The sequence below is a fragment of the Squalius cephalus genome (assembly GCF_949319135.1).
Source record: "Squalius cephalus genome assembly, chromosome: 1".
Lineage (NCBI taxonomy): Eukaryota > Metazoa > Chordata > Actinopteri > Cypriniformes > Leuciscidae > Squalius > Squalius cephalus.
The window spans coordinates 15,032,866-15,057,518 of NC_137122.1; the positions used below are offsets into that span (position 1 = coordinate 15,032,866).

General features: G+C 40.0%; 1 protein-coding gene across 1 annotated transcript; it reads left to right on the plus strand.

Moving 5' to 3' along the window:
- Positions 1-403: 403 nt before the first annotated feature.
- On the plus strand, positions 404-10,292 carry LOC307163923 (galactose-specific lectin nattectin-like). Its single transcript, XM_079880262.1, has 5 exons — positions 404-590; positions 8,765-8,856; positions 9,314-9,448; positions 9,919-10,030; positions 10,131-10,292. Exons 1-5 carry the CDS (start codon positions 533-535, stop codon positions 10,199-10,201), a joined length of 468 nt encoding a protein of 155 aa, XP_079736388.1. The 5' UTR covers positions 404-532; the 3' UTR covers positions 10,202-10,292.
- The last annotated feature ends 14,361 nt before the right edge of the window (positions 10,293-24,653 follow it).

Below are 24,653 nucleotides of genomic sequence, written 5' to 3' on the forward strand. Positions count from 1 at the left end.
GGGTTTATTTCTTTGCTCTTGGCTGACATGTGGCATTGCTATGCAGAGGTGTAAAGTCCAGGTTCAGAAAGTAAAAGTCCTCCTCGGTATTTTGTTCCAATCAGGAGAGATAACTAATTAGTGAAATCAGATGACTGAGTTTATGGGTGGAATAAACATATGGCAGGACTTTTACTCTTTGGCCCCTGGATTACCCACCTCTGTTCAAATGTCCTCCACTCTTTTGTTTTTTTTTTACCTCTGTTTTGGAGATTACTTACATCACATTGATCTGGTGCCCCTTTTCTCAATTTGGCCAACTGTCCCTTCAAATATTTGAGAACAGCATTTGTTGGTCCTGCAAACATGTTTATTGAATATACAGTGGGTTCACAGTCCTCTCCAGTATATAAAAAGATAAACCAGGGCTCCGCTCCACAACGCAATATCCAGACGTTGATATTGATCTACTGAACTGGTTTGTGTTACAAAAATACAAAACTTTGTAATAATTTATTCTAAATATTTCTGTTTCAGTATTCGTTGAGATACAATGGCGGTCTGGACTGTCTTACTGTCTCTCTGTCTTCTCATAGCTTTGAGTGCTTCAGGTAAGAGCATTATTCAACGTTTCACATCATTACTGTTATTTTAACATGAATTGTAGCACACCTGGGACTCTGTAAGGACTAATCAGAAGAATGATCTAATACAGTATGTGCACTAAAGTAAACCTGAGTTTGTTTCTTAATTATTATAATAACATTTAGACAATAAAACAACAATTATATCAGCTAAAGTTATTGATTCTTATTAATGTATTTTATGTTTATTGTTGACAAAAAAAAAATAAAAAATAAAAATATGCATGTTAAATCTGTAGTATATTTATTATTATTATTAGTAGTAGTAGTAGTAGTAGTAGTAGTAGTAGAATAGCAGTACCACTATTACTGATTCTGCTATTAGCAGTTCTGTTTTAAAAATGTAGTTTTTCTTTCTTTTTAAGTGGAAGCGTGGCCTTTTGGAAGTAATTGTGGTGGTACACAGCAAAATCCCCAGTGTTAAATTAACACTCCTCAGTGTTTATATGTGTCCACACTACAGGGTGTTAAAATTAACACTGAAGCAGTGTTGAAGTTAATGAGATAATTAAGTGATTAATTAAGTGAGGATTGGCCATTAGTTATGACAGCTAATGTTAATAAGCAGAATCATTGAAGGAAAGAGAAAAAACAATAACAGAAAAAAGAGAAACACAAGAACTACAACTGACTTCGTACCATTACAAATTATTGCACTTAAAATTACCAGTTTGACTTTATTTCTGTCATACAGCTACTAGAGATTCAACAGAAGTTTAGACGGTAATGTTTTATGCAATTTTCCGTTTCAAGTCACCATTATGGTGGTCAGTGTTTGCTTTAGTTGCGCTCTTGACTATGGAAGTAAAAGAATGTCAAATGTTTTTGAAACAAAAAGTCTGTTGAATTGCACTACTTGAAAAAAATATGCATTGCATTAACCATGCTTGCATTTTAATGCATTGTATTTTTAGGGCTTGTGTTTTTTTGGGCTGAAATTCAACATGGTTGAATATTTAAGCTGTGAATATTTCAATTAAAAAACATTTCAAACACATTTTTATTATTAAAAATTCAATAATCCATATTCACCTTTCATATTTCACTTCCAAAATATTCAAACTGTTTAAAAATACAACCTATAATATTCAACAGGCAATTTTCGGTCCATTTTATTTCGCTTTGCAAATTCGCTTCCACAAATTCAGTGGTTCAAATTCTACAGTAAATTCAAAGGAACTGTAGGAAAAGCAGTAGATTACCGAGCATACTCTCCATCTGCTGTTAGTAAACCCCACCAGCAGGTGGTGCAAAAGCGCGTGTTAACTCGGCAGAATGCGACAGAACTCGTAATAAAACAAGAATCAACATCAGCTTTAGGAGATGGAGAGAACTGAGGGGTTTGAAATGTTGTAAAAGCGAAGTGGAGATGATGGTGTTCCCTTTCGTCAGCAGGGAACTCCGACGCCTCGTCGGGGGAGTTCCCCTGACGAATTGGGATCACGCCAGGGATCCAACCACCTTCGAGAGAGTTAACAACGAGCCAATGAAAGAGAAACTGAATTGGCATGCAAAATTTGCATTCCGCATCCCGCCTACCAGCGCGGGTATAAAAGGCGGAAGTAAACATTGCATCATTGCTTATCGCCTCGGAGCCGAACAGATTGCTTTGTGCTGCTGTTTTCCGCCTGAGAAGTGAAGTTTTTTCAACGAGTCTCTTCGGGAAGAGTCCTCTCTGGTGCCGGTGTGACAGCCTCGTCAGTGATCGCCGCTTCTGCCAGCTGTGAAAAAAAAAAAAAGCCGTTTTCACGGCTGGTATTTGAGTGCCCACACGGGCTTGCAGTTTCCCCGTGTGTGGCCGCGGTGGGTCCCTGAGTGCTTCGGCACTGAAAGAGAGGTTCTCTCTCTTTCCTAAAAGAGTTTTGGGCGACCTGCTTCTTTGTCTACGTGACAAAGATGTCATCTCGCCCGTGTGTTTCTGGATGCGGTAGACTTCTGTCTCAGGGTGATGGTCACAGACACTGCGTCTCGTGCTTGGGCTTAGCGCACGCAGAGGCAGCGTTTGTGAACGAGTCATGTTCTCATTGTGGGAACATGACTCTGGCGACGCTCCGCTCGAGACTTCGAATCCTTCAGCAGAAAATTGCTGAGGGTGTCCCTTCAGTCTACACCCGATCTAGTTCGTCGGCTGGTTCAGTTCAGCAGGCGACTACTTCGGCTGTGGCTGTTGGTGAGCGTATGAGGGTTACAGTGCGGACTACCTCGCCAGGTGAAAGATCCTCACGAGGCTCCCACTCCTCTGTAGCGCCGTTGCCATCGGTGCCCCCGTTGGAGCCACTGGTGCCGCCCCTTGCGGTTCCGGTTGTTTCCTTCGGGGCGCCACCTGAAGATGCGATGTCTATCGCTGCATCGGAGGGAGAGCGGTCATCCTCGGGTGACGACTCGGCGGGTCTACCCCCTTCGGGTGTGGTGGCTGCGGCCGAGCCGGATCCTGAGCTGGCCGCTATGCTTGCCCGGGCGGCCGCGAATGTCGGGCTTGTGTGGAACCCCCCACCGTGTCCCGAGCCTTCGCGGCTTGATGATTGGTGTATCGGGGCGGGTCGCGCTGGTTCTCAGCGTCCCGCTCCGGTCCCTTTCTTCCCGGAGGTGCATGAAGAGGTGACGAGGTCATGGATGGCACCCCTGACTGCCAGACATAGATCAACTCACCCCTCCTCCCTCACCACTTTGGATGGTGGAGCGGTTAAGGGATACGAGGGAATCCCCCCGGTGGAGCGGTTAGTAGCGATGCAGCTGTGTCCGAAAGCCGCTTCCACTTGGCGGGGTGCCCCTTCACTCCCCTCCCGCGCCTGTAGGTTCTCTACTGGTCTAACCGAGAAGGCCTACACGGCGTGTGGAGAAGCCGCTTCCGCCCTGCATGCCATGGCGTTGCTTCAGGTCCACCAGGCCAAGGCGCTTCATGACATGCAGCAAGGTGGTCCCGACCCAGGGGTGCTGCAGGAGCTGCGTGTGGCGACGGACTTCGCCCTCCGGGCGACGAAAGTCACAGCACGTTCTCTGGGACGGGCGATGTCCACTTTGGTGGTCCAGGAGCGCCACCTCTGGCTTACCCTCGCGGATATGCGGGATTCAGAGAAATCCAGATTTCTGAATGCTCCCATATCCCGAGGGGGCCTTTTCGGCGACTCGGTGGGGGACTTCGCCCAAGAGTTCTCCGCCGCCCAAAAGCAGTCTGAGGCGCTTCGGCATGTCCTGCCCAGGAAACGGACTGCTGCTGGTCCGTCTCCTGTGGCCGAAGAACCTCGGGCTGCTCGTCGCCGAGGGCGCCCTCCTGCGGCCGCCTCTGCTCCTCCTTCTGGACAGCAGTCCAACTCCAGGAGGCGGGGCGCCGGTTGTAGGGGGGCTCCCCCGCCCGCTCAGCCGCCTCCACCCCCCAAGAAGGCGAAAGGAAAGAGGCGTTCCTGAGACGGGCGACCCAGAGGACCGAGGAACTGCTCTACGGGAGGGGGCCTCTGCTCCCCTCCTTCCCCCGGAGGAGGGCCGGGTGGAAAATCTTTTGTTTGTGTCTGTTTCTGTTCCGCCACCGACCACCCACAATTTCAATAAAAGAGCAGTTTCTTCCTCCTCTGGGTCATTCACGGATGAGGCTGCTGAACAAGCGGCCTCGTCCGTTAGAGAGTGGGACGACAGTGTGCGCCACCCTCGGGTCTCGCCACTCTCAGTCCCCTCTCCCCAGCTCTCAGATAGCAGTGGCGCCACCTCGGTCACGCCACTCCTCTCTGTCGCTGGGCGGGAAGGCTCGGAGACCAGCAGCCGCCCGTGGGCCTCGCTCCTCGTCTCCTCCCCTTCCCTCGCCAGGCGACAGCCCGCAGCAGAACACTCTCGGGTCTTCTCTGCCGTCTGTCCTCCGGTGGAAGCAGGTAGGTGTTGTCCAAGTACACACCCAGACCCCGCTCTCGGCCGCTACAATGCCACCGGAGCCGTGTCCCTGCCTTCCGCCTCGCTGCCCCTCCGCGGGTACGCCGGTCGTGCGGGTGGGCTCGTTGCGGCGGTTTCTCGGAGCCTGGTTAGAGCTCCCGAGTCCGTCGCGCTGGCTCATCCGCACCATCCGGCTCGGCTATGCAATTCAGTTTGCACGCCGGCCTCCCAAGTTCAGGGGCATCCACTTCACCCGTGTGCGTCTAGTGGATGCTCCGGTCTTGCGGAAAGAGATCGACGTCCTGCTGGCGAAGGACGCGATCGAGCCGGTCCCTCCAGCCGATATGAGGTCAGGGTTTTACAGCCCTTACTTCATTGTACCCAAGAAAGGCGGTGGGTTACGACCAATCCTGGATCTGCGAGTATTGAATCGGGCCCTGCACAAGCTCCCGTTCAAGATGCTCACACAGAAACGCATTTTCGAGTGCATCCGTCCCCAGGATTGGTTTGCAGCGATCGACCTGAAGGACGCGTACTTTCATGTCTCGATTCTTCCTCGACACAGACCATTTCTTCGGTTTGCTTTCGAGGGTCGAGCATATCAGTACAAGGTCCTACCCTTCGGGCTGGCCCTGTCGCCCCGTGTCTTCACGAAAGTCGCGGAGGCGGCCATTGTTCCCATGAGAGAACAAGGCGTTCGCATTCTCAACTATCTCGATGACTGGCTCATTCTGGCTCACTCGCGAGATGTGTTGTGCGATCACAGGGACATGGTGCTCCGTCACCTCAGTCAGTTGGGGCTTCAGGTCAACTGGGAGAAGAGCAAACTCTGCCCCGTGCAGAGGATCTCTTATCTCGGTATGGAACTGGACTCAGTCGCTCAGACTGCGCGCCTCACAGAGGAGCGCGTCCAGTCAGTGCTCACCTGTCTCAAGTCCTTTCGAGGCAGGACAGCGGTCCTACTGAAACAGTTTCAGAGGCTCCTGGGGCATATTCCAGCCGCAGCCGCAGTAACGCCGCTCGGCTTGTTGCATATGAGACCGCTCCAGCACTGGCTTCACGACCGAGTCCCGAGGTGGGCGTGGCAGAGCGGCACGTTCCGGGTCAAAGTCACCCCGCACTGTCACCAAACCTTCTCCCCTTGGTCGGATCCTGCGTTTCTACGGGCCTGAGTGCCCCTAGTCCAGGTTTCCAGGCATGCTGTGGTGTTCACAGATGCTTCTGCCAAGGGTTGGGGGGCCACGTACAAAGGGCATGCAGTCTCGGGTCTGTGGACGGGGCCCCAGCTGCATTGGCACATCAATTGCCTAGAGTTGCAAGCAGTACGCTTGGCCTTGTGTCGCCTCAAGGGGTTTCTCAGACACAAGCATGTACTGGTCCGTACGGACAGCACTGCGACCGTTGCGTACATCAACCGACAAGGTGGTCTGCGCTCCCGTCGTATGTCGCGACTCGCCTCCCACCTCCTCCTATGGAGTCAGAAGCATCTGAGGTCGCTTCGTGCCATTCATGTCCCAGGGGAGTTCAATTATGTGGCCGACGAGCTTTCACGTCAGCCTCCCCTTCCGGGAGAGTGGCGACTCCATCCCCAGGCGGTCCAGCTGATTTGGCGAATCTTCGGAGCCGCACAGGTAGACCTGTTTGCCTCTCCGGACACGACCCATTGCCAGTGGTATTACTCCCTGACCGAGGGAACTCTCGGCACGGATGCCCTGGCACACAGCTGGCCCCGGGACTTACGCAAATATGCGTTCCCCCCAGTGAGCCTTCTTGCACAGACACTGTGCAAGGTCAGGGAGGACGAGGAGCAGGTCCTTTTGGTAGCCCCGTATTGGCCAACCCGGACTTGGTTCCCAGAACTCATGCTCCTCGCGACAGCCCCTCCTTGGCCGATTCCTCTGAGGAACGACCTTCTTTCTCAGAGACGGGGCACTCTATGGCACCCGCGTCCAGACCTCTGGAAACTCCATGTCTGGTCCCTGGACGGGACGCGGAGGTTCTAGATGGCCTGCCACAGGCAGTGGTAGATACCATCTCTTCAGCTAGAGCCCCCTCTACGAGGCGCCTCTATGCTCTGAAGTGGAACCTGTTCGTCGGCTGGTGTTCTTCCCACGGGGAGAACCCACGAACTTGCCCGATCAGAGTCGTGCTCTCCTTCCTACAACAAGGGTTGGAGCGAAGGCTGTCTCCCTCCACCCTTAAAGTGTTTGTTGCCGCAATAGCCGCAATAGCCGCACATCACGATGTAGTTGAAGGTAAGTCCGTGGGGAAGCACGACCTGGTCATCAGATTCCTCAAGGGTGCTAGGAGGCTAAATCCACCTCGCAACTTGCACCCTGTACCCTCTTGGGACTTAACTCTGGTGCTTAAGGCACTTCAAAGTCCTCCTTTTGAGCCTTTGCTGTCAGTCGAGCTTAATATCCTGTCCATTAAGACAGCGCTCCTGTTAGCATTGGCTTCCTTCAAGAGGGTAGGGGATCTGCAGGCATTTTCGGTCGACGAATCGTGCCTAGAGTTCGAGCCTGGCCTTTCTCAGGTCATATTGAGACCCAGGCTCGGACATGTGCCCAAGGTTCCTACCACTCCCTTCGCGGACCAGGTAGTGAACCTGCAAGCGCTGCCCCAGGAGGAGGCAGACCCAGCCCTAGCTTTTCTCTGTCCCGTCCGGGCCCTCCGGGTTTATATAGACAGAACACAAAGCTTTAGGACCTCAGATCAGCTCTTTGTTTGTTACGGAGGCCAGCAGAAGGGGAAGGCTGTCTCCAAGCAGAGGTTAGCCCACTGGCTAGTGGATGCTATCACCAGGGCTTATGAGTCCCAGGGTGAGCCCTGCCCACCTAGGTTGCGGGCTCACTCCACTAGGAGTGTTGCCGCTTCCTGGGCTCTGGCACAAGGCGCCTCGCTAACAGACATTTGTAGAGCTGCGGGCTGGGCGACACCGAACACGTTCGCTACGTTTTATAGCCTACGTGTGGAACCGGTTTCCTCCCGAGTACTCGCTACGGCCAGTAACTAGAGGGAATAGGTGTGTCGGCTTGCGACGCCATTCCGTGAGCGGATACGTGCGTCTTTGTGCTCCGTTGGTTACCCAACAAACGGCTAACCTCGTGAGTTCCTCCATCACCCCTCCGGTGCCAGGCGTTGCGGACCGCCCGGCACCAGGTCTGCTACCTTCAGTAAGGAGTTGCTAGTAGACTGGGTGTTCTTTCCAGTGGTCCCTGCGGCGACCCATTATTGCCACGTGCATTGCAGTCGTGTCTTCCCCTTGACAGACACATTCTGTCACCCCTGTTGAGTACGCTCCTCACTCCTCTGGACTGGGACTACCTTCAAGGGTTTCCATATGTTTCACTACCCTACGTGGTTAGTACATGTGTGTATTTGAGGGCCTTCCTCTAGGCTGCCTCAGCTTCCGCAGCGTTCCCCCCCTATTATATCCTTGGGGTCGGGCACGCTTTCCCAGTGTTATCCAATATCCACTGATTGGGTCTTGCGGAACAGCAGTGTGATTCCCTAGCTAGCTCCCGCAAAATTTTCTGGAAACTGCTGCAGGGTAGCTTAGCTGGGCGCTGGAAGGGGCCAGCACTATGGCGTTTTGGTAGGGATCCCAATTCGTCAGGGGAACTCCCCCGACGAGGCGTCGGAGTTCCCTGCTGACGAAAGGGAACGTCTCGGTTACGTATGGTAACCCTCGTTCCCTGAGTCCAGGGAACGGAGACGCCTCGTCCCGTCGCCATACTGCTGTACCTTCGCGGAGGACTGGACACTGTTCGGCTCCTCAGCGAGAAGCAATGATGCAATGTTTACATCCGCCTTTTATACCCGCGCTGGTAGGCGGGATGCGGAATGCAAATTTTGCATGCCAATTCAGTTTCTCTTTCATTGGCTCGTTGTTAACTCTCTCGAAGGTGGTTGGATCCCTGGCGTGATCCCAATTCGTCAGGGGAACTCCCCCGACGAGGCGTCTCCGTTCCCTGGACTCAGGGAACGAGGGTTACCATACGTAACCGAGACGTTTTTATTACTCAAAGGTGTTTTATTGAACAGATAGACTGTCTAACAGAGTTCACTGTAAAGCATCTATTGTGAAGTGTCGTCTTCATCTGCACCTTCATGCAAAGCCTAAGCACGACCACAACAATGTTGCATGCCTTTGTGTGTTTTAACCGGTAAAGGGACAAAAGTTACACACTGTACCCTAAAATTATTAATTTAATTACATGAGAGGTCATTAATGGTAAAAAATAAATATAAAATAATAACACAAAAATTCCCTTTAACAGTCCCTGTAACAGTCTGTTCGTCAGGATGGTCTGGCTATGGATGCAGATGCTTCAAGTTTTTCAATAACGCTCACACGTGGATTGATGCCGAGGTATGATACATTCATCTTCTAATATGACATAAAAATCATGTAAGTATATTCTTGGTTAAATACAACTTAAGCTCTGTAAACATCTGTGACACCTGTCAATTATCGCAGGACAATAATTTCAACTTGTTCCTCAGTTTAAAAACAAAAATATGTTAACAGTAAATAAATTACAGTGGAGCTCTAGGAAAATACAGACACAACACATTTCATGTTATCATGAGAGTAGTGTGTTAGGATCACTTAAAAACTAGATTAGTTATATCTAATCGATACAGTATAAGCAGAACCTTTTCTACAAAAGTAGTCCCACCTCAAAAGGTAGAATTTAGACTTCATGGGTAAAATAACACATTTGAAGGCATGTCACAGATTTTGTAAAATTAATTTAAAATAACAAAAAAAATGTTTTTGTATTTTTTATAAATAGTGGTGTTTGTTCATGTCCCTGCCTCTACAGAAAAACTGTTTGGGCCATGATGGGCACCTTGCTTCTGTGCACAGCTATGGGGAGTACACTTTTATACAGAGCCTGATTAGATCCGCAACTAACACCGGAACTCGTGCCTGGATCGGAGGGAGTGATGCTGTTCAGGTATGCAATTATTTTTTTTATCATACTTTTTGTGCTACTGGGCATTAACAGTTACATTTACATTAAAACAAATTTTACATTAAAACATTTTTTCAAAATGCATGAAGATAGATGTGTTTTTATAATTTTTGTTTTTTTTGGTCCTCTGAATAGTTAGTTTAGGGCATTGGCAACCATGAGATGGGCACCACTCACCATGATCATGACATACTTGAGTGTTTGTATTGTGAAACTTGATGTGAAATCGATGGCTGAAATGATAATTGAGTAATTTAGCCTTGCCTTAAATATTTTTCACATGTTCTTTACTGATACACTTTCTGTGAAATAATTTCTATTAATTTCTGTTTAGATTTCTGACATTTTTAAAGTGGAGATGGGGTTAGGGTTCATGAGGAATCCTCTTTTAGATGAATAAAGATTAAATTAAGCTTTGTAAGCTGTGGACATAAACACAACTCTGTTCACAGGAGGGAGATTGGCTCTGGACTGATGGATCCCAAATGAACTTTCAAGTATGGTCGTCTGGAGAGCCCAGTAACTATAAAGGAAAAGAGCACTGCCTTGAGATGAACTATGACAGTAAGTAACTGATGTTAATGCTCATAAACTATCTAAATAAACTTTTTTTTTCATAATGCACAAATGATAAAAACAAATATTTTGTTCTATCTTGCAACAGATGGCAACTGGAATGATGACGTATGTTCTGAAAAGAAGCCGTTTGTGTGTGTGAAGAGAACCAGCATGTGAAAAATCAGTGTAGAAGAAACAAGCTACTTTGACTCATTTACTTCCCTTTAGAAATGTTCAATGAAGGTAATAAATGTGTTTTAAAGATGGTTAATTGTGTTTGTTTGATTGTGTTTTGTGAATAAGTTAATGACTCAGTGACACCTGTTAAACACCATTTTATAATTTGGGTATCACTCCACACTCTCTCTCTTTTCACACTAACACACGTTAAAATAAGTAATTTCAACGCTATCTCACGACCAATTCATACGAATTCGTACGAGTGATAAAAAAGTGGCTAATTCAAGTGAGGTCGTACGAATTTGTATGATTTGTCTAAACCCACGTGATTGGTAGGTTTAGGGGCGGGGTCAGGGGTAGGTCATTTGTATGAATTCATACGAATTGGCAATTCGTAAAATATGTACGATTTAGCAAAAATCGTACGAATTCGTACGAGTGAGGTCGTATGAATTCGTACAAATTAGCCACCTTGTAGAATTCGTACAAATTGCCGTGAGATCAGGCTGGTAATTTGGAATCCTACACCACTGTAAACCCAAATAAGTTATTACCAGAACTCAAAAAAATTGAGGCAATCGATTGCCTCGATTTTTTTAAGTTGATTAATTTAAAAGTCACAATTTTCCAGAACTTAAAAGGTTGGATTACTGCTACTTGTACCTTTTGATAATGGTTAAATTAAAGTGCTCATTTAGCTCAACTCAAACCATTTGAGGAAACCGATTGCCTTAAATCATTTAAGTTTATTAACTCAAACAATTTAAGCATAAAAAAAATATTTGATTTGTGTCCAAGTAACTCAATAACTTATTGTTAAGATAACTTGGGTAAATAAAGTTAATAGTACTAAGTCCATTCAATTAATTTAACTCAAATCTATGAAGTACACTGTAAACCCGAATAAGTTGGCAGAACTCAAAACATTTAAGACAATCAATTGCCTCAAATTTTTTAAGTTCTGAAATTCAAAGTACATTAATTCATACAATTAACTTAAAACTTTCATGTGATCTCAATGTGAACACTTTTATTAGTATAAACTTAACTTTTAAAAGCTAATCTGCTAACATTCTAATTTACTAACATATTAGCAAAAGTATGTTATACAGAAGCACTTGCTGTATGAGTGCAACAATATAAAGGGATTATTTGCTCTCAAATCAAGATGCATGCACCACTTGTCACCATGATGGTAACTATCCTACACCGTAAAAAAATCCTAATTTTACAGAAAATAACTGTGATTTTTTGACGATCATTTTCTTTCATTTTAAATTGTTCTCAAAACACTGTAAAATTACAAATAATATCTGTAAAATAAAAATTCAGCTGTTATTTTAGGTATTGTGACATTAATGACAAATTCCAGTAATTCACATTTTTTATACAGAAAATTGATTGTATTTTTCATATAGTATTTTTTCTGTTTTCTTAAATTACATAAACAAAAAACCATAAAAAACAAAAACCATAAAATTAATGTAAAATATGCTAATTTAAATAAAGTGTAAAAGACTTTAAAAGAAATTTGATGTCACCATGATCAGTGTCTGCTTTAGTTGGGCTCATGACCCTTGAGTTTTTAACTTTAGTATTCTTTGGATGCTTTAACTGTGTATATGATACACTTGTGTTATAGCAATAAATGCAGGAGAAAATATCAGATCTTGGTTAGTTAATAGTGATGTTATAGTCATCATATGATGGTTAAATCTCTTAATATATTAGCTTAGATTACATAATATGTAGATGGATTTTTAGCTTTATACAAATTTTATAATTAATGCCATAATTTTTCACATGACCCTTGAAATATTGTGGTATCATTATTATAATAATCTGAAAAAAAAAAAAAATTATTCAGAAAAGGTTTTGAGCTGATTCATTATTATTGTAGTATAGAGACATCAAGAATCAACATATGAATCTCAACAATGGTGACAACCAACAAAGCTTTTTTGTGACTTTATAGTAGGGCTGGGCGATTTAAATCACGATATTGTTATGCGCATCTCGTCAGTAAAGCCGGTTCCTTGATTAGTAGTAAATCACCATCACCTGCTTTCAGATGGAGCGGCATTTACTACAAAGAACCGTACACTGTTAGACCTTACCGGGGTTTTTTACAGTAAAATACTGGCAACACTGTTGCCAGTAATTTACTGTTAATTGTACAGTATGTTACTGTAAAAATGCACTAAAACTCGAGTTAACTAATTTCACTTGCAGAAACCGACTGTCTTAAATTAACCAACTGTCATTTAAAAGTATTAACTAAAATTTATAATGCATTAATAAAGTGAGCAAAGTATTACTGTGAGGGTAAGGTCATGTAAGGGTCATGAGCCCAACTAAAGCAGACACTGATCTCAATCATGGTGACATCAAATTTCTTTTAAAGTCTTTTACACTTGATTTAAATTAGCATATTTTACATTAATTTTATGGTTTTTGTTTGGCAGCCATAGCTGCCAGTCATTTGACCATTTTTTTAAGATTTTTTTTACAATGAAGGTATATGATCGTGATTATTCAGGAAATACCTGTAAAATAACAGTGTTTTCAGTTTATTTAATTTAGGATGTTTTACAGTTTTTTTGGGGAGCTGACAGTCAGTTGACCATTTGATCATTTAACTGTTCTGTTACTGTTTAATTACAGATTATATTTGTAATTTTACATACATTTTTATGTAATTTAAGAAAACAGAAAAAATACTATATGAAAAATGCAATCAATTTTCTGTATAAAAAAATGTGAATTACTGGAATTTGTCATTAATGTCACAATACCTAAAATAACAGCTGAATTTTTATTTTACAGATATTATTTGTAATTTTACAGTGTTTTGAGAACAATTTAAAATGAAAGAAAATGATCGTCAAAAAATCACAGTTATTTTCTGTAAAATTAGGATTTATTTACGGTGTAGGATAGTTACCATCATGGTGACAAGTGGTGCATGCAGCTTGATTTGAGAGCAAATAATCCCTTTATATTGATGCACTCATACAGCAAGTGCTTCTGTATAACATACTTTTGCTAATATGTTAGTAAATTAGAATGTTAGCAGATTAGCTTTTAAAAGTTAAGTTTATACTAATAAAAGTGTTCACATTGAGATCACATGGAAGTTTTAAGTTAATTGTATGAATTAATGTACTTTGAATTTCAGAACTTAAAAAATTTGAGGCAATTGATTGTCTTAAATGTTTTGAGTTCTGCCAACTTATTCGGGTTTACAGTGTACTTCATATATTTGAGTTATATTAATTGAATGGACTTAGTACTATTAACTTTATTTACCCAAGTTATCTTAACAATAAGTTATTGAGTTACTTGGACACAAATCAAATATTTTTTTTATGCTTAAATTGTTTGAGTTAATAAACTTAAATGATTTAAGGCAATCGGTTTCCTCAAATGGTTTGAGTTGAGCTAAATGAGCACTTTAATTTAACCATTATCAAAAGGTACAAGTAGCAGTAATCCAACCTTTTAAGTTCTGGAAAATTGTGACTTTTAAGTTAATCAACTTAAAAAAATTGAGGCAATCGATTGCCTCAATTTTTTTGAGTTCTGGTAACTTATTTGGGTTTACAGTGTGATGTATTATAGTATGTGTAGCAACGCTGTGTTTATGAAATGCAAAAACGGCAATAAAACTGGTAATGTGTTGCAATCAGTCATTAAATATACTTTTTTATTTCATATAGGCATTCTTAGAGGTGATTTTTGTTTCTTGTCTGTGTTGATTAATTTTTCAATATTAAACATTTTAATAATGACCTTTACTTATTTGTATACAAAATTAGACGTTTTCTACAGAAGAGCTTTGATATCTATAATTTCCAGGTAATGTATGTAATCATGTAGGTTATCCCTAAATAAGACATTAAAAGACAAGTGCTGTGTAAATAAGAGTATAGTGTTTAGTGTTGTACTTCTGAAAACTGAAGGGAGTAAATTAAGTGTATAACAAAAACTATGTAATGCTTTGTGTGCTTGTCAATTCTTATATATGCATCCTTGTTTCCTTTCCTCTTACCTCCATCCCCTTAGGATGCGAGGATGGAACATTAACATTAGTGAAATGGCATGTACTCACTCTATATGAAGTTCATTTTCTATTATTAAATGACAAGTGCATTAAAAACTATTATTAAACAACAGTTATTATTGGTAATAATCTAACTAATATTTTTCAATGTTAAACAAAAAAAGTTAAAAAATAAAGTTAAACATGCTTAAGTTATAGTTCATAGCTTCACTACATTAAAATTATATAAAATAATATACAAAATAAATAGATAAATACACTGTCTAAAACAAGTCTGCTTTTACAAGTTTAATGATTAATACTAACATATTGCACACTTAAATATGATTTGAAGAAGCTGCGATGTGAAAAGGAGGGGGATTTATAAGGTTTAGTTGATTAAACATTTTAGTATAGGAAACATTTGTATCCTCGCTCTTGACTCCTCAGGAAGCCTCCTCGTTCCTCGCCCTCCTCCCGGTGGAATTAAAGAATTTAGATGTCCTACATGAGAGCGGAGCTCGATCGGTTTCAGGGTCGTAGGACATACGAGCGAGAAGTGAGGAAACGAGGAAGCATATTGAGACGCACCTTCTGAATCCTGACCCTATTTTAATTCAAAGTAAATGGAGTCGAGGAGTCGATTCCACCGACTCCAAAATTAGGAGTCGGGAGTCGGAGTCGACTCCAAAAAAACCGGAACCGAACACCCCTAGTGCTCACATATGATGGTAGCCCTGTTTGTGCTATATAGAGTGAATTTACACCTTTGCCATTAATATGTTTATAAGCAACTGAAAAAAGCAAAAATGTCAGGGCATGTCAGAACATCTCAAGGACCCCAAAAACACCTTAGACCCCAGAGGGTTAAGACCCTTATTTCTGACTTAGATTTATGTTGTTGATTGCAGAATAACTGTGATTCTGCATAAATATCCAGAATTTTAGATATAATACAAAGGATTTTTTTTAAGTTGTTTTGAAAAAAAAAAAAAAAAAAAACCCTTTCTTTTAGGCACTCACAGACGTCAAGATTCAGTCTATGCAACTCAACAATGGTGACGAGCAGAATATTCAATTAGGAAAAGTAAATTACATAGACAATTCAGATCATAATTTATTCATACCGCAATGCATGATGGGAGCCATTAATGAGTTGTTATTGGTGGCAGCCACTGCAACATGCTTTATTATTGTCACCATTGTTGAGATTCACAGGCTGATTATTGATGTCTGTGTTTCTAAATACATTTATTTAAAAGTCTTCTGATCAGGGGTGCGTTTCCCGAAAGCATCGTTGGCCAACTATGGTCGCAAGTTCATCGCAATGTCCATTGAACTATATTGGTAACGACGGAACTTGCGACCATAGTTGGCCAACGATGCTTTCGGGAAACGCACCCCAGAACAATAGTTATTAAATTTTTGGATTATATGAAAAATACTGATAATCATATGCTGTAGAATCACGGAGCTGCTGTAATTAAGAAGTGAAACCAAACTATCTCAATAAGTTTCATTTTTCAGATCACAACATGATTATGTCAAAACCAACACCATCAGATCACATTGTCTCTTTGTTCATCTGACTGTTATAAATCAATAACAGCAGACAAACACAATTTAAAGTAAACTAATCTATCTATCTATCTATCTATCTATCTATCTATCTATCTATCTTTCTTTCTTTCTTTCTTTCTAACTAATCTATCTATTCATCCTATCTAATCTATCTTTCTTTCTAACTAATCCATCTTTCGTTCTAATTAATCTATCTTTCTTTTTAACTAACTAATCCATCTTTTAGGGCTGGGCGATTTAAATCGCGATATTGTTATGCGCATCTCGTCAGTAAAGCCGGTTCCTTGATTAGTAGTAAATCACCATCACCTGCTTTCAGATGGAGCGGCATTTAGGGCTGATGAGATAATTAAGTGATTAATTTAGTGATGATTGAGCATTATTGAAGACACCTGATGATAACAAGCAGAATCACTGAAGGAGCAAATCGCAAATTGTAAGTTACCATTAAGGTGATGGGTGTTTGCTTTAGTTGGGCTCTTGACCATTATATGTTTACTTTAATATTTACTGTTGTTTGTCTGCTGTTATTGATTTATAACAGTTAAATGAACAAAGTAAAACGTTATCTTATAGTGTTGGTTATGGTTTGACATAATCATGCTGTGATCTGAAAAATGAAACATATTGAGATAGTTTGGTTTAACTTGTTAGCAGCAGTTTAGTGATTCTTCAGCCTATGATTATCAGTACTTTACTTATAATTTAAATTATTTAATAAACATTGTTCTGATCAAAAAGACATTCAGACATATTCATTTAAAACACAGACATCAATAATCAGCCTGTGAATCTCAACAATGGTGACAATAATAAAGCATGTTGCAGTGGCTGCCACCAATCACAACTCATTAATGGCTCCCATCATGCATTGCGGTATGAATAAATTATGATCTGAATTGTCTATGTAATTTACTTTTCCTAATTGAATATTCTGCTCCTCACCATTGTTGAGATGCATAGACTGAATCTTGACATCTGTGTGTGCCTAAAATAATGACTTTTTTTCTTAAACAACTTAAGAAATCCTTTAAATTACATCAAAAATTCTGGCCATTTATTCAGATTCACAGTTATGCTGTAACCAACAACATAAAGCGAAGTCAGAAAGAAGGATTTTAATGAGTTCAGTGATCAAGTTCAAATGATGATTGTCATAATATAACCAACGCTGGCGATACGTCCGCGATATTGATGTGATTTGGCTCAGCTTGTCAGTTAACTACGGCTCTTTGTAGTAAATGCCGCTCCATCTGAAAGCAGGTGATGGCGATTTACTACTAATCAAGGAACCGGCTTCACTGATGAGATGCGCATAACAATATCGCAATTTAAATCGCCCAGCCCTACCATCTTTCTTTCTTTCATTCTAACTTATCTATCTATCTATCTTTCTTTCTTTCTTTCTAACTAATCTATCTTTATTTCTTTTTAACTAATCCATCTTTCTTTCTTTCTAACTAACCAATCCATCTTTCTTTCTTTCTCTTTCTTTCTTTCTAATCTATCTTTCTTTCTTTCATTCTAACTAATCTGTCTTTCTTTCTTTCTAACTAACTTATCTATCGTTCTTTCTTTCTTACTAATCTATCTATCTTTCTAACTAACTTATCTATCTATCTCTCTTTCTTTCTAACTAATCTATCTATCTTTCTAACTAACTTATCTATCTTTCTTTATAATCTATCTATCTTTCTAACTAACTTATCTATCTTTCCTTCTTTCTAACTAATCTATCTATCTTTCTACACTGCAAAAAGAGATGTGTCAAAAAACAACACGTGACTGTGTAGATAGCATTTTGACACATGTTGTGTAGATTTTAGCACACAATGTGTGTTAAAATGTAACTCTGGATAGAATAGCACTGGGTGGAGGGCAGTTTGTGTTTATGAAAAAAAATATAGGTATATTTTTATATGGTATCCCATAAAATACTCTAAAATAAATAAAGCAATACATTCAAATAAATAAATTAAATCTTAATTCATGAAAACTTAAAGATTAACGGGTGTTTTTTTTTTTTTTCAGCCAATCACATCATGCCTCTTTTTCAATGTCTTTTTCAAATGCTGCTTTCACTTGTTATTAATAACCAGATTAATTTTATTTCTGTCAGATGTCTACAGAAGCTCTTTTTGAGAATGAACAGGTTTTGGTGTTGACGATTCATTGAATGTTTCATTTAAAGTCAGCAGAATCGTGATTAGTGTCAGCTTTATTTGGGCTCTTGACCCTTGACTCTTTAACATTAGTTTTCTCTGATTGCTGTAAATGTGTATTTAATTTGCGCATTTGAAACAGCAGAAATAACCATGAGAACAATATGCTCAGATGATTATATTATCACCATAACCCTGTCATATTGTTAAGCTCAGTAATAGTTTAATATTTGAAAGATGAGTGTAACATATAAGAGATGATTTTTAAAAAGATTAAAGTATTGCAATTAACTTAAAATTATTTTTTAAATACACAGTTCATACAGAACCTTACAGACTATGGTATCAAACAGACCTCAAGAATCAGCGTATGAATCTCAACAATGGTGACAAACAAAAAGCTTCATGCCGCAATGCATCCTGGGTGCCACCATAGTACAAATCTCACCCATGACTCCCAGCATGCATTGCGGCATGAAGCTTTTTGTTTGTCACCATTGTTGAGATTCATACGCTGATTCTTGATGTCTGTGTTTGACTAATTTTTGCTGCAGTTTAAAATCTTTAAAAACATTTTTTTTATTAATCTGCACTGTTGGATAGCATGATGTAGTGTCACAAGATTGTTATAACTTACAGCACATAAATAAATTAAATGCACACCATCCATATACTCATGAACTTGATCAGATCAGCACTTGCTGATTATAACATCATAAAGAAACATCTGATAATTTTTTCTCTCACCATAACACATGCATTTTATTAAATACAGTTAAAGCAGCCAGAGAAACACTAAAAGAAGAGTAAAGGGTCAAGAGCTCAAATAAAGGAGCCATTAATCACGATTCTGGTGACTTCAAATAAAACATTCAGTGAAACATCAACATCTAAACCTCTGTTAATTCTCAATAAGAGCTTGTCTATGTAGATTCATGATGTCTAAATCATCCAAATGTTCAAACAAACTCTTTATTAAACGTCACTGGACTACATAAACACAAGTTAACAATACGTTTCAGTTTTCATCCAAACACTCAGTTGTAAAAACACAGGAAGTAACTCTGGCAAATACACACCGACTACAGTCACATGTGACACATATCTGACACAAGTTGTGTAACTATAACACATTAGTGTGTAAAAGGTTTCAACACACTTCTGTGTAAGAGGAATAACACATTAGTTGTGTTAAAGGTAACACAAAATGTGTAGTCCTTATTAGGGCTGGGCGATTTAAATCGCGATATTGTTATGCGCATCTCATCAGTAAAGCCGGTTCCTTGATTAGTAGTAAATCACCATCACCTGCTTTCAGATGGAGCGGCATTTACTACAAAGAGCCGTAGTTAACTGACAAGCTGAGCCAAATCACATCAATATCGCGGACGTATCGCCAGCGATATTTAATGCGATATGGCTCAGCTTGTCAGTTAACTACGGCTCTTTGTACACAGCGAAACCTCCAGTGTTAAATTAACACTCCTGGGAGTGTATGAGTCCACACTCAAGAGTGTTTAAGTTAATGAGATAACTAAGTGATTAATTTAGTGATGATTGAACATTATTGAAGACACCTGATGTTAACAAGTAGAATCGCTGAAGGAGAAAATCGCAAATTGTAAGTTACCATTATTGTGATGGGAAGTTGCTTTAGTTGGGCTCTGACCCTTTTATGTGTACTTTAGATTTTGTTTGGCTGTTGTGTCTGAGTTAAAACTGCCAGTTGAACAAAGAATAAAAAGTGATCTGATGGTGTTGGTTATATTATGACAATCATCATTTGAACTTGATCACTGAACTCTTTAAAATCCTTATTTCTGACTTAGATTTATGTTGTTGGTTACAGCATAACTGTGAATCTGAATAAATGGCCAGAATTTTTGATGTAATTTAAAGGATTTCTTAAAAGATGTTTTAAAAAAAAAAATCATCCTTTTAGGCACACACAGATGTCAAGATTCAGTCTATGCATCTCAACAATGGTGAGGAGCAGAATATTCAATGAGGAAAAGTAAATTACATAGACAATTCAGATCATAATTTATTCATACCGCAATGCATGATGGGAGCCATTAATGAGTTGTGATTGGTGGCAGCCACTGCAACATGCTTTATTATTGTCACCATTGTTGAGATTCACAGGCTGATTATTGATGTCTGTGTTTTAACTTAATATGTCTGAATGTCTTTTTGATCAGAACAATGTTCATTAAATTTGAATTATAAGTAAAGTACTGATAATCATAGGCTGAAGAATCACAAAACTGCTGCTAACAAGTTAAACCAAACTATCTCAATATGTTTCATTTTTCAGATCACAGCATGATTATGTCAAAACGTAGCCAACACTATAAGATAACATTTTACTTTGTTCATTTAACTGTTATAAATCAATAACAGCAGACGAACAACAGTAAATATTAAAGTAAACATCTAATGGTCTAGAGCCCAACTAAAGCAAACACCCATCACCTTAATGGTAACTTACAATTTGTGATTTTCTTCTTCATTGATTCTGCTTGTTAACATCAGGTGTCTTCAATAATGCTCAATCATCACTAAATTAATCACTTAATTATCTCATCAGCCCTAAATGCTGCTCCATCTGAAAGCAGGTGATGGTGATTTACTACTAATCAAGGAACCGGCTTTACTGACGAGATGCGCATAACAATATCGCGATTTAAATCGCCCAGCCCTAGTCCTTATAAACACAGAGATGTGTTAAGAATCGACACAGGTTGTGTGTTAAATTTGACACAACATGTGTTGTCCCTGAGCACACACACTACATGTGTTAAAAAATACACAACGTGTTAAAATCTATACAACATGTGTTGTCCCTGAGCACACACACTACATGTGTTAAAATCTACACAACATGTGTCATTTTTAACATCTCTTTTTACAGGTTGTGTTGTTTTCAACTCGCCGACACTCACCATCACTGTGAATGGTATGCAGTGTTTGCTATGTTCTCAAACAAACAGGCCAGTGGAAATACAAGTTTTTTATATACAATATTTTGTCAGTTGCTTCATTTTAATTAAATTCAAAGTGCAAACTCTGTTAACTGTAATCTCTTCAAGAACTTTTGTCAAAAGCAGCATTATCAGTTAGGGGTTGAAGCGTGAATAACTGAATAATGTCCAGTACAGTGAGTCTGTCCAGTCATTGAGCTTGAAACATTGTGTTGTACTTTGTGTGCACATGCATTCTGTACTCGACTATTGATTAAACGGTTAATATTTTTGCATCTGGCCCTTTCGCTTTATTTTTTAAAATGACACAATCTGTGTGTTAAAATGACTTACACATTTATTGTGTTAAATTTGACACAACATGTGTTGTCCCTGAGCACACTCACTACCCAGCCAGCACAGCCATGTGGGGCCCAAATGGGTTTGACCTGGGCTATCTAACTGGGGCCCAGCCAGTTTTGTCCTCAGTTTCCATGTAGGGCCCACATGGGTTTGTCCAGATGAAATGAACACTGCTTAGTGTGCACACTACAGGCTGTTTAATGTAACACTTAATCAGTGTTGGAGGTAATTAGATAATTAAGTGATTGAATAATGATTGTGCATTATTGATGAACACCTGCTGTTAACAAGCATAATCACTGAAGGAAAGAGAAACACAATAACTACTTCCAGCCACTGCCTTGGATGAAATCAACTGAAGATAAAATACATCAAATCTCTCAAGATCGGATTAAACAACTCCACAAACAGCTTCACTTATTAGTAACCAGACTGACTTTATTTCTGTCAGATGTCTTCAGAAATTCTTATTGAGAATTAACAGAGGTTAAGATGTTGATTATTTATTTGAAAGTAATAGTTTGGTTTGATGTTACCATTATGGCGATCCGTGTGTGCTTTAGTCGGGCTCTTGACTTTTTAACATCAGTTTTTCTCTGGCAGGTTTATACAGGTAGTATGTTATTCACTTTGTTTTATTGTTGTGATTCTGCAGCAAGAGATCCAACAGAGTTAAATGAGAACATCAATTTATTTTTAAAACACCATTTACACATTTTGGACTTCAACAAGTTCTATTTGCATACAGACATCAAGAATCAGCATATGAATCTCAACAATGGTGACATGCTTCATGCTGCAATGCATTCTGAGTGCATCATACAAAACTTATCCATGGCTCCCAGAATGCATTGCAGCATGAAGCATGTCACCATTGTTGAGATTCATATGCTGATGATTAATGTCTGTGTGTGAGTAAGATTTGGAGGAGTCCAAAATATGTAAATGGTGCTTTAAAAATCATTTGATGTTCCGATTGAACTGTTCTGATTAAACTATGCTGGATCTCTTGCTGCAGAATCACAACAATAAAACAAAGTGAATACCATACTACCTGTATAAACCTCACACATAATATCAGTGAGTTAAGCCACTACATGATGATGATTATATTCTTATCATCAATCAGCTTACAGCATCTGATTATATTTTCTCTTGCTGTTCTCACCATAACAAACAGACACAGCTGCCAGAGAAAAACTAATGTTAAAAAGTCAAGAGCCCGGCTAAAGCACACACGGATCGCCATAATGGTAACATCAAACCAAACTATTACTTTCAAATAAATAATCAACATCTTAACCTCTGTTAATTCTCAATAAGAATTTCTGAAGATGTCTGACAGAAATAAAGTCAGTCTGGTTACTAATAAGTGAAGCTGGTAATGCTGTTTGTGGAGTTGTTTAATCAGATCTTGAGAGATTTGATGTATTTTATCTTCAGTTGATTTCATGTTCAACAATACATGTTCATCAATAATGCACAATCATTATTCAATCACTTAATTATCTCATTACCTCCAACACTGATTAAGTGTTACATTAAACAGCATGTAGTGTGCACACTAAGCAGTGTTCATTTCATCTGGGCAAACCCATGTGGGCCCTACATGGAAACTGGGTGCAAAACTGGCTGGGCCCCAGTTAGATAGCCCAGGTCAAACCCATTTGGGCCCCACATGGCTGTGCTGGCTGGGTAGTGTCAAAGAGATCAGAATTAACAGTAAATCTGGTGTCTTCAATAATGTTCAATCATCACTAAATAAATCACTTAATTATATCATTAACTTAAACACTCTTGAGTGTGGACTCATACACTCCCAGGAGTGTTAATTTAACACTGGAGTTTTTGCTGTGTACAAAGAGCCGTAGTTAACTGACAAGCTGCCCACCCAACACGTTTATCTCACAGTGATCTCTCCATATGACCACAATGTGAGTTCACAGTGAGCTAAAAGTGTAACCGCACTGTGCACTCACTGTGTGCTCATATTATGGACACAATTAGTAGTAAATCACCATCACCTGCTTTCAGATGAAGCGGCATTTAGGGCTGAGGAGATAATTAAGTGATTAATTTAGTGATGATTGAGCATTATTGAAGACACCTGATGTTAACAAGCAGAATCACTGAAGAAGAAAATCACAAATTGTAAGTTACCATTAAGGTGATGGGTGTTTGCTTTAGTTGGGCTCTAGACCATTATATGTTCACTTTAATATTTACTGTTGTTTGTCTGCTGTTATTGGTTTATAACAGTTACATGAACAAAGTAAAATGTTATGTTATAGTGTTGGTTATGTTTTGACATAATCATGCTGTGATCTGAAAAAGGAAACTTATTGAGATAGTTTGGTTTAACTTAGCAGCAGTTTAGTGATTCTTCAGCCTATGATTATCAGTACTTTACTTATAATTCAAAATATTTAATAAACATTTTTCTGATCAATAGACATTCAGATAAATTCATTTAAAACACAGACATCAATAATCAGCCTGTGAATCTCAACAATGGTGACAATAATAAAGCATGTTGCAGTGGCTGCCACCAATCACAACTCATTAATGGCTCCCATCATGCATTGCGGTATGAATAAATTATGATCTGAATTGTCTATGTAATTTACTTTTCCTAATTGAATATTCTGCTCATCACCATTGTTGAGATGCATAGACTGAATCTTGACATCTGTGTGTGCCTAAAAGAATGAATTTTTTTTTTTTTACAACTTTTAAGAAATCCTTTATATTATATAAAACAATTCTGGGCATTTATGCAGATTCACAGTTATGCTGTAACCAACAACATAAATCGAAGTCAGAAAGAAGGATTTTAATGAGTTCAGTGATCAAGTTCAAATGATGATTGTCATAACATAATCAACATCATCAGATCACTTTATTCTTTGTTCAACTGGTGATTCTAATTCAGAAACAACAGCCAAACAAAATCTAAAGTTAATAATATATGGGCCTAGAGCCCAACTAAAGCAACCATTGATCGTCATAACGGTAACTTACAATTTGAGATTTTCTCCTTCAGTGATTCTGCTTGTTAACATCAGGTGACTTCAATAATGTTCAATCATCACAAAATTAATCACTTAATTATATCTCATTAACTTCAACACTCTTGAGTGTGGACTCATATACACTCCCAGGAGTGTTAATTTAACACTGGAGTTTCTGCTGTGTACAAAGAGCCGTAGTTAACTGACAAGCTGAGCCATATCGCATTAATTATCGCTGGCGATACGTCCGCGATATTAGTGCGATATGGCTCAGCTTGTCAGTTAACTACGGCTCTTTGTAGTCAATGCCGCTCCATCTGAAAGCAG

What these genes read in the sequence shown, in the direction of transcription:
- LOC307163923 (XM_079880262.1), top strand. Translation starts at nt 533, where the DNA reads ATGGCGGTCTGGACTGTCTTACTGTCTCTCTGTCTTCTCATAGCTTTG. An exon ending in ACACGTGGATTGATGCCGAG is followed by an intron (nt 8,857 to 9,313) that starts GTATGATACATT and finishes CTGCCTCTACAG; the next exon opens with AAAAACTGTTTGGGCCATGA. An exon ending in CCTTGAGATGAACTATGACA is followed by an intron (nt 10,031 to 10,130) that starts GTAAGTAACTGA and finishes ATCTTGCAACAG; the next exon opens with ATGGCAACTGGAATGATGAC.